General features: G+C 46.3%; 1 protein-coding gene across 1 annotated transcript; it reads right to left on the bottom strand.

Annotated features, from left to right (window-relative positions):
• Positions 1-1,681: 1,681 nt before the first annotated feature.
• Positions 1,682-5,064, bottom strand: LOC147880171 (protein KINESIN LIGHT CHAIN-RELATED 1-like). Its single transcript, XM_087370763.1, has 3 exons — positions 3,639-5,064; positions 2,587-3,470; positions 1,682-2,324 (listed from the first exon to the last, which is right to left on the bottom strand). The coding sequence occupies exons 1-3, from the start codon at positions 4,761-4,763 to the stop codon at positions 2,120-2,122; spliced, it is 2,214 nt and encodes a 737-aa protein (XP_087226889.1). The 5' UTR covers positions 4,764-5,064; the 3' UTR covers positions 1,682-2,119.
• Between the last annotated feature and the right edge of the window lie 5,465 nt (positions 5,065-10,529).

Raw genomic sequence — 10,529 nt, 5'->3', positions numbered from 1 at the left:
GCTACTTTATGGAAGCTCTGTGCTGCTCCTCCACAGGCTAGGTAGAGCCTGGCAGACAAATTCAGACTACTCTGTTGAGAAACGAGAGTTGACATGCTAAATATGAGCCTAGTCCAATCTCTCAATGGCGCTCAATTCTGGAGTCTAGTAACTAAAATCGATAATACTGATACATGCTCAATACATCCTTCGACAGGGACTAATTGTACAACCTGAAAAACACCCCTTGTGGCTACAATTACCTGCGACTCTCCTTGCTCAATTACCTGCGACTCTCCAAATACTGCACTTGTAAATTACCTCCAAGAATGCCTAGCACCCTTTCAATCATGCTTTCTCACTGATGTTAATCTTCTGACTTCGAAAATGTATCGATCCTTCACATTCACTTCATCTATCAACTTGGTGAAGTTAGAGAGAGAATCCAAATCGGGCTTCTAGACTGTGTAAGGAGCTCTCGTATGTCACAATTTCAAGATTAGGGAGGAATGGTAGCGTGAGGAGCTCTTGCATGTCACGATTTCAAGTCTTGGGTAGGAAAGTGTTGGGATGTGCGATCAAGGGCTTGTCTTATGATCATGTATGTGTGTGTGCGTAGCATACTAGGAGCTATGATGTGTCATAGACTAACATAAGTGCCATTTCTTTCCTTTTGATAACGTGCCATTTCTTTCCATTTTGATAACGTGCCATTTCTTTCCTTGCCCCACAAGAAAGGTAAAACACCCCTTGATCGCACTGACTGGCAGGAGGAGTGCTGTTGATGCAGGCTGAACTGCTGCTCAAAGGCTCCAGTAATACTCATATGTCCACAAATATACAGGATAACTAAAGATATAAAGCATGTTCCCAATTCCGTTGTGGTGGAGGCTGGTACCCAGCATGCTCAATCTTCTAACTAACTTTGATATAATCAAGCATGCCCAATTCTAACACCCAGCACGCAAAGAGTTTTTCTCAAGCATCTAAGGAGACTTCACCGCTGATAATGAAGACTTCCAAGTTTTGAGTAATTGCCAAATATTAAATCATGGAGGTTACAGCAACACTAAGCCTATCATCTCCCAACTTCAATCAAGCCCAGCATACAAGCATTGAGACAAATACCACAAATAGGACGAGAGACCTATGAAAGCATTGAAAATATAGACGTCCTATAACCTTAATCCTCTTTAACTCTCTGTGTTCTGCCTCTCAGCTTGTTCTCTCTACTTCTCATTAAGGCCCACCTCTGCTGATGACATCACCATCACAATTGTCCTCAAATGAACTCTTACAATAGATAGATAGATCGTTTATGGCATCTCTCTCTCTCTCTATCTCCCCCTCCAAGGAAAATCAATCTATTCCCTCACTCTCAATTCAATCAATCAATATGTATCAAACTATCTATTCTCTCACTCTCAATCAATCAATCTATCTATCTATCTGTCTATCCTCTCACTTTTGAGTCAATCAAACTACCAACCCAACCAACCTACTCACCTATCTACCTATCTGTCTATCTATTCTCTCACTTTCCATCTATCTATCTATTCTCTCACTCTCGATCAATCGATCACTCAACTCCCATTCCTAGCTTTTTTCCCGTCTTAAATGGGGAGGAAGGTCAACATTTTGAACCTTGGAATAGCACTGAACACACGATGCAAGAAAACGAAAGAGACAACTGGAGCTCGGTTTCAAAAAGCTAGAGAGAGAATCCTGGGGTGCTAAATACACATCCTGAACAAAGGGGACTGCTTTAGGACAAGAACTATCTGGTCCAGCCCCGTTCGCTCAGCAATAAGAGCATACAAATAAATAATGACCGCTTGAAGAATCAGCCAGTTGTCTCCAATTCTCTCCGTATATGGCAGGATCTCAGTTCTTCTTCACCTTTATCCAATAAACCTTGAATGCCGGGAACCTCACAGGAGGTGAACGATTTTAAGTAAGATGCTGCCGAATACGCTGCAGCAGCACTTGTTCATGTGGCAGCCATGTGGATTACCAGTTTCAAGATGAGGCCAGCCACATCTGAATTCTCAGAGGGAGGTCTTTTACCTGTGCCTAGAGGTGGTTGAATGTTTAGTGAAAGCATCCTACAAGCATTAGGAAGGATCATACTCCCAGGTTCTCAGGTCCGATGTCTGCTACTTTCTACACTGTTGAGTAAGAGAAGCTCTTCAAGAGTGTTGGTTTTGCGAACCCGATCCCGGCCGGCCTCCTTGAGGAGCTGGATCAATCGATGCTTCTCTTCTTCCACTTCAGGGTGAACTGTGCCCAGCCTCTCTTCCTTCACTTCCAGAATAGCTTCCAGCAGATCGATGGCTTCCCCTGACCTGAGACCCCAAAGAACAGCACAAAGCCACTTTTAGAAAAACCAAGTTGTGAATATCACAAGGCGTCATGGTACGATATGTACGTGACTGAGTGGAAATGGGGACAGTCCAATGAACTGAACACAATTAAGTGCCTCCAAAATGATACTAGTAAACTTGAAAGACACTCCCTCAAAAAACTAAAAAAGTCTGCAGCAGCAACAAATTCTCACTTCATGCTTCAAAACGAAGTTCGAACACTAGTGCAAAACGAAGATCATACCTGCCCAATGCATCGTACACACCGGCAAGATTGCTACCGACAGCCAGTGTATCAGCATGTTGGGGGCCCCAAATCTCCTCGAAGATGCTCTTGGCCTCCTCGAAAAGGTCTGCTGCATGCCAGATCTCGTTGAGCCCAACGCATGCCAGCCCCATCTGGTTCAGCAGGATCCCCAACAGGGCCGACCGCCTTTCCCCTGCCGCCCTCAACTTGGACACAGCATTCTTGAAAGCCAGGAAAGCTTCTTCGTGTCTCCCCAGTACGTAATACAAAACGCCCATTTGGCCTTCCACCCCGGCAACCGCACTCTGTTGCCCAGGTAGCCCTTCCAAGATATCGAGCGCGCGATGTAGGAGCATAAGAGCTTGCTCCGGCTCGTTCATGCTCTCAAACACTAAAGCGATTTCCGTCAACCCATTTGCCAAATCCTCTGGCGAATGCCCTGCATTTTGCCTCCCATAAATTCTCAGCGCACTTTCACAGTGCGCCTTGGCCTCCCTATGCTTCCCGGTCTTCATATACTGCTCTGCAAGACTCACATATACGGATGCGACGGTTGTATGGCTTTCCCCGTATGTGGACTTGAATAAGCTCAACGCTTTCTGATAGGAAAAGACGGCCTCATCATACCTGCCCAGCGACACATACATAGACCCAATGCTAGAATCCACGGCGGCTACATCGGCATCCTTCCCGTTTGCCATCAATGCAACGTTGGCCAGTACGAGGTGCTCGAGTGCAAGCTCATATTCCCCGTTCCCACTAAGAATGAGGGCCATGAGCCTCCTGTCCACTGCCTCCTCCACTGAACCTGGCTGCCGATGTTCGCTGTGGATGAGAAGAGCACGCTCGCACAGTTCCGCTGCCTCCTCAAACTGCAAAGCCTGCGAACGGACGGGGGATTCTGTGACGGGCATTTAGCAGAGAACAATGCTTTCCTTTTTATCCAGAGAAAGGACAATGCTTTCCTAAACTGCAATGCAATTGAACAGAGTAGTAGGACATCCGGCAGCGCCGAGAGCCATGATTTGACATAGAATGAAGAAGGGTACCTGCAAGTGTGCCTCTGCCAAATAACTGCACGTCTCTCCGACCTGGGGATCCATCTCGCCGAGAGCTCCTTTCTGAATTTCATAAGCTGCATGGTAGGAAGCGAGCGCATTCCCCTGTTGGCCAAGCAAAGATAAAACGTCCCCGAGCTGCATCTGACCTGCGAAAGCAGCAAGGGCATGGTCTAAGCTCTCTTCCGGGTATGGAATGCTTATGGCTCGCTGCAGAACAGGTATGGCCTCTTCCCATTGCCCCAATCGACAGTAGATAGCTGCCAGGATATGCAGACTCATTACCAAGTCCAAGCTCGGCTTGCCTCCAGCTGCCCTCTCCAGGAACTTTGTAGCTCGCGATGCACACTCGAGGGCCTTGAGCGGATTCTCACCCGACAAATGCATCGCACTTGCTAATTTCAGCAACAACGGCCCAAGGTCCAAGCTGCTCGCGTTAGAGAGAGCATCCTCCTCCCCCCACGGGAGAACGTCGCTTCCTGCGGTTCCACTTTCGTTGCTGTTGCTCTTCCTGTGCTGCGAGGACGTTCGGGACCTCGTCTTCCTGCCCTTGTCGGAGCCGGAGCTTCTCGGGGGCTTCTCAAAACTCCGGCGGTCAGGCTGTAGCTTATTAGGGGGTGTTCGCTCATCCTCAACTCTGCTGTCCACGCTTTTGGGCGAGGAATCGTTGTCATTCTTGTTTGCCGCGGCGGCGGCTTTGTTGATGGGAGTGTTCCGAGTGGAGCTGGGATGAGAAAAAGCTTCGGGCTGAGCCTGTCGGGCGCTACCACTGTGGTGCGCTCTTGCGGGGCTGCTCGGCGCTGTTCTGTAGGAAGCCCGCCCAAGAGCAGAGGGAGAAAATCTCTTCACTGTTCTTTGAGCAGCAGGTTGCCCGCCCTTTTCCATTGGCGTGTTTTGAAAGGGCGAGTTCCCCGCCCTTCCTGCAGACGACACTTTCGACGACGGGCTGCCGTGTTTCCTAGGACTGTGAGGCGCGGTCGAGGCACCAGCTCGCGAAGGGGTGGCGGTCTCCTGCAGCTGGTCCACAGTCTCGACGTTCTCAGCTCGGAGCGCATTTCTCCTGGATGCGCTTCTTGCTCCCTCATTAGCGACGCCGCTACGTCCCTCTACTGCCATGGCACTGCCTAAGATTGCAGCTCGAGGACTAAAAAGAGAGCCAGAAATGCAGAGCAGCACGTCGTAACGGTGGCTGCGGAGGGGAGGCAAGGGCTCCGGACAGGAGTCCTACTTGTCGTCATGGCAAAATGCGGATCATCAAATCAGGGATCGAGGTCCATAGGTAGTCAAATCGGAGCGGCTGCGCGAGCGATAAATAGATAGTCGGAGCGCAGAGAAATGCTGTGCGAGCAATTCAAGAGTGGAGGAGAGGAAGGAGGAGGAAGAAGGCAGCCACCATAGCCAGGAACTGGAAGCTCAAATCAATATTACAGAGAAACAGTGAAAGGCATAAGAAGAGCAAGACAAGGGAATGATGACATGCGTGAGGGGCCGTAGCGAGTCCCTTTTGTTGCCATAAAAGCTCCCACTTGTCGCTTGCTTCCAACAAAGACCCGTTATTGTCTGGTCCCTGCAATCATTTGCTCCCACGTGGACCATAATCGTCGGCTTTTTTAGCGTTGGCCGTTGCCAGGTCAGGTCAGGCCTCCTGACACATCATCAACTGCTGCCCAGTCGGATTCATGACTTGCCAGCTCCTTTTGCCTCAGCTCTTTGTCCTACGTGGTCGCTGGTCACCCCGGACCCCAAGTCAAGCCTTGACACCACATTCCCACCAGGCAGACACACCTCGCAATTTGAGTCGTACCGAAGCCTTCCTTCAGCCACCCACATGCCCTCGCTTCAAACACCGTCGATTATTGCGTGCAATGAAGTATGAACACAGAAGAATTGTCGCATGCAGGAGAAACATAGAAGAGCTGCCATATGAATTGGAAACGCAGAAGAATTGCAGGATAGAGATGAAATGCAAAAGAGGATGAAGCAGCGAAAATGTTGAACAGAGAAGATATGTAGAGAAGCATCAGCACTTCAACGAGCAACAGAGACCACAATCGGTTGAGGATAGCATTGCCCATCCCTGGGCAACCAACGCTGGCTGCCCATTTGGGCCTCAAGCTGGCAACCACGTGGGATGGAGCAGCAGCTTGATTTTGGCAATCTGTAATGCACTGAGTACCCGCCATCAATTTTAAATAATCCCATTGATTAAAAATCCTCACTATTGTGATGCGTGGAGCACGGTTGTAACTTCTCTGGCAATTGCCATGAGAAAGGGAATAAAGGAAAGCACAGCACCGGTGCCAAGCACATTTGATTGGACTCCTATCCTGAGCATTTCACATCTGGTGGAGACGCTGGTCAAGTATGGAGCAGACGACAGAACATGTCATGAGTGACCAAGAGGCACACGGCCACAATCAGTTTGGGGGCGAGCATATGTTGGCGTTGATGAGCCATCTTTCACATACAAATCAAGCGCTAATGGCTTTGCTGAGTTCGATGCATGCTCTTTCTGTTCAACCACGCACAGGCCACCGGGTTCGACCAAAGTCCTTCCATGGCCTCCTGACTGAGGACGTAATGGTTTGGATTGACCATTTCGAAAACATTGCTGACTACATGCGTGGTTTGAAGATAGGAAAGCGCTCGAAGTCAGGACAGTACTCGAGGGTATTGCAGCTACTTGGTTTGTCCAACAACACACATCTGTGAAGCAGCATTGGCCAAGCCTCCGCCACTATTTGATGCAAAATTTCGCACACGCGAATGTTACACAGACAGCACTCCAGCAATTGCAAGACCCGAGCAGAAAATTGATGAGCTCGTTGCCCAATTTGTGGTCCAATTGAATCAGTTGTTCCTAAGAGGAGATTCGACGATGTCTGAGGAGATGGAGTTGTTCTTTCTATGGCCACGTCTCCGGCATGATATATCACGAAGAACCCGTGATCAAGGCCCAAAGATGCTCTATGAAGCAGTGCAGATTGCCCAACATATTGAGTCCTACGACAATGGAAAGAATCCTACCATGATCAATAATCTGGAGAAGAAGAAAGCGACTGACACTCTTGGATATTGATGTCCAGAATGTCGCCCGACAATTCAACCAAGGCAAATTCAATCGCGATTCCAAAGCTATGTTGCCTGACAGAGATGATAAGGGCAGACCGAGGTGTTTCAATTGTAACAGATATGGACATGTAGCAAAATACTGTCATAACCCTCGTGACCTTTCCAGAACCGAAGTCCAAAATGTTCAAGTCAATGATGCAGCCTCACTGGCTGAACTGCTGGCAAATGCTTAGACGGTTGGTTGCTAGAGGCCAGGCAACCGCATTTCCAAGCCTCTACAGCTCATGCTCGTCACGTATGTGTGATTTCCATGATGATTGGAGGCTATGCATTTTCGGCACTGGTAGATACATGCAGGACCATTTCTTCTATCAGTCCTACATTAGTTGACTATCTAGAGCTTCCTATTCACCAAGGTAGAGAAATTCAGGTTCTGTTTGGTGACCATCAAACATTATACCAGTCCAATCAACTCGCTCATTTCACTTTCCACTATGCAGGCCGTGATTTTACTCATGCTGTGTATTGGTTACCAAAACAATTGTTCCTTTTGACATTGGGTTGTGATTGGCTTGAGCAGTATTAGATTTTGCTGGCCATTCAATGAAAGTTCAAGATGGATTACAGATTCCTTGGGTGAAATGGGGTTCCTTTTCAGAAGTCATTTGTGCACAAGTAATGCCCACAGTCCCTCAGTGAATTACTCAATAAGTATCCTGGTACAACAGCCGATCCAGTAGTTCCTACAAGAACATCTTCCCCTATTTTCCATCATATCCGAACTAAAGAGCAACATCTAATAAAAATGGCTATCCGTCGGAGGTTACCTAAGCAAAAGGAATGTATTAATGGAGCCGTTACTGAGATGCTACAAAAGAAAGTAATTAGACCATCCACCAGCCCATGGGAAGCTGAACCACGTTTAACCAAGAAGGCTAATGGAGATTTACGGTTTTGTATTGATTTTCGGTGAGTTTTCGGCCACTTACTCCCATTACTATACATGATGTTTATCCCTTGTCGCCTTTGGATGATTTGTTGGATCAATTGGGTTCTTCTCAAATTTTTACCTCTTTGGATTTGGCCTCTGGGTATCGGCAGATTCCTTTAGATCCATGTGATGCTGAGAAGACAGCTTTCCGCACACCAAATGGTTTGTTTCAGTTCGAAGTTATTCCTTTTGGGCTGTGATCTTATCCAGCAAAAAGTATTAGTTGTTTTCATCGATGACCTTCTAATGCACACTGAAACGTGGGAGCAGCACATTAAAGTGTTAGAAGAAGTACTTCGCAGGCTCGAAGCCAATAATCTTGAGCTCTAGTTTAAAAAGTATAAATGGGCAACAAACAAACTGAAGTTCCTTGGTTTCATAATTTCTCCAGCTGGCATTCAGAGGGATCCAGCGAAAGTGCAAGCGATTATGGATTATCATGCACCTCAATTTGTGAAACAATTGTAGCGCTTTTTAGGCATGGTTGTATTTGCAACCCGTTTCCTGCCAAAATATGCCAAGGTAACTTATCCATTACGGAGGTTACTCAAGAAAGGGACAAAGTTTGAGTGGACAGAAGAATGTGCAATTGCATACAAAAGGTTGAAAGAGATGTTGTCATCTACTGCAGTCCTCAAATATCAAGATTAAAACCCATTTATGTTGAGGACCGATGCATCTAATGAAGGTCTTGGAGCAGTTCTTTTGCAAGAAGAGGATGGACAGATTCGGCCTATTTCATTCATTAGTAGGGCTTTGACAGCAGCTGAGAGGAACTACTCAACAACAGAGAAAGAAATACTAGCAATTGTGTGGTCATTTACAAAGCTCCATCCCTATTTGCATGGCACAGAAGTAGTGGTACAAACCGACCATCAGCCACTAATTAAAAAAAAGCATCCTCCTAGTTGATTAATGAGATAAGTTCTAGCTCTTCAAGATTATTCTTTTGACCTGCAGTTCACACCAGGGAGAGATAATACACTTGCAGATGCTCTGGCACGAGATCCAAATTTCCAAAATGTCTAGCACCAAAGCCCACTTCATTTAAATTTGCGGTTGGCACAGCCTCCAGATTCAGCAACTTCCCCTTTTCAAGTCGATGTCTCATCTCAACCGGTGGATATCTCTACTTTTCCTATGCTGCAGTGCGATCCTATTGTACAACAGATCATCACTAACATCCATCAGCCTCAACCACACCCTGATCAAACTAAGTATCAGCTCCGGAATGATTTATTATATTTCATAGCTCCCAATAGAGAACCTCGACTATATGTTCCATCTATTTTACGCACACACTTTACTGAGTACTTTCATGCACACCCTTTGTTCAATCATTAGGAGTCCATAGAATTCTTGGAGCTATTTAATCTCATGCCATCACCGTGACTAGTAATTTTAAATGCACTAAAAATAGTTGCATATGCATCTAGCATGCAATCACACGCCACTGTAGTGGCTAGTAATTAACATTGGGACGTCCAAATAATCACGAAAGAGCCGCCATGCCGGTGACTGGTGATTAAGTGGTAATTAAATCGCATATATGCTGGGCTAAATTGCTTATTTGACCGCAAAAATAATCACCGGCATGTAAGACCATCCAATTATAGAATCATAAGAGGCTTGTATTGCTGCCCTCAGCGAGTATATGAGGGGGGGGAGGCAGAGAAGGGGAGAGAGGGGGAGAGAGAGGGAGAGCGAGGGAGAGGGGAGGGTTGAGTGTCAATTCCTTGAGACCTGAGTGTTAAATTACATGGCGCAACAGAACAGAAACTGAACAAAGATTGTGTGCATGACGGTGCACTGTACGGACGGACAAGATTGCCCATGTCAAGTGGTGCTGTCCAAATAATCATGAAGGAGCCACCATGCCGATGACTAGTAATTAAGTCGTAATTAAATTGCATGCAAGTCCGAGAAAAATTTAAGGCACCAATTATTCACCTACTACCCGTCCAAATAATCATTAAGGAGCCACTATGGTGGCTACTAATTAATTGCACTCTACCATCCCAAACATGTCATCCTGCTCCTCCATTTCTACACAGTCCGAGAGTGTCTCACATAATCTTTTCTCCCCCAATCTTGAAATCATGACATGCAAGAGCTCCTGACACTATCATTCCTCCCCTAATCTTGAAATCATGACATACGAGAGCTCCTTACACAGTCTAGAAAGCCCGATTTGGATTTTGTCTCCAACTTCACCAAGTTGATAGATGAAGTGAATGTGAAAGATCGATACATTTTCTGTCAAAGTCAAAAGATTAACATCAGTGAGAAAGCATGATTAGAAAGGTGCTAGGCATTCTTGGAGGTGTGATCTTGTTCTTGAAATGAGTAATTTTTTATAAAATCTATGATAGAGATAGTAGTGTCATGGGTAAAATTGGCAAGGCACTTCCTGAACTGCTTATCTTGCCAGCTGGCCATAAAATTATGAAACATATACTTTGGGATGGCTTGAACCAAGTGCTCTACAAGCGGCTTAGTGCTCTTATATGATAGTAGCCATCTCTTTTTCTTCGATCCTTCAACATTAACATGTTCAAACCTCCTCCATTTAAGGTAACAAAGTTGTCTTCCCACATTTCATTTGGGCAGATATTAAATTGCCTCTTCTTCAAATTACAATTGGAGCATGTGCCATGAATGCATTCAATCTAGTGCCAATCACAGTCTCCCTTTGGAAAAACTACTAGCCCCCACAAAGACTTTAGGCAACAAAACTTGGTCTCCCTTACAACACATGATGAGGATCCGGGTGGCCTACAGACTACACATTCATTTATGAGACATAGGCATCTATCTCC

The sequence above is a fragment of the Dipteris shenzhenensis genome, chromosome 32, assembly GCF_047967505.1.
Source record: "Dipteris shenzhenensis isolate YYH24624 ecotype China chromosome 32, Dip_SZ_1.0, whole genome shotgun sequence".
Classification (NCBI taxonomy): Eukaryota; Viridiplantae; Streptophyta; class Polypodiopsida; order Gleicheniales; family Dipteridaceae; genus Dipteris; species Dipteris shenzhenensis.
The sequence above is the reverse complement of the archived record's forward strand: the minus strand, read 5'-3'. Positions and strand labels throughout refer to the sequence as shown.

Coding starts and splice junctions, on each gene's coding strand:
- LOC147880171 (XM_087370763.1), bottom strand. CDS start 4,763: ATGGCAGTAGAGGGACGTAGCGGCGTCGCTAATGAGGGAGCAAGAAGC. Junction 3,471..3,638: donor TGGCAGAGGCACACTTGCAG/GTACCCTTCTTC, acceptor GTCCGTTCGCAG/GCTTTGCAGTTTGAGGAGGC. Junction 2,325..2,586: donor GTGTACGATGCATTGGGCAG/GTATGATCTTCG, acceptor TTGGGGTCTCAG/GTCAGGGGAAGCCATCGATC.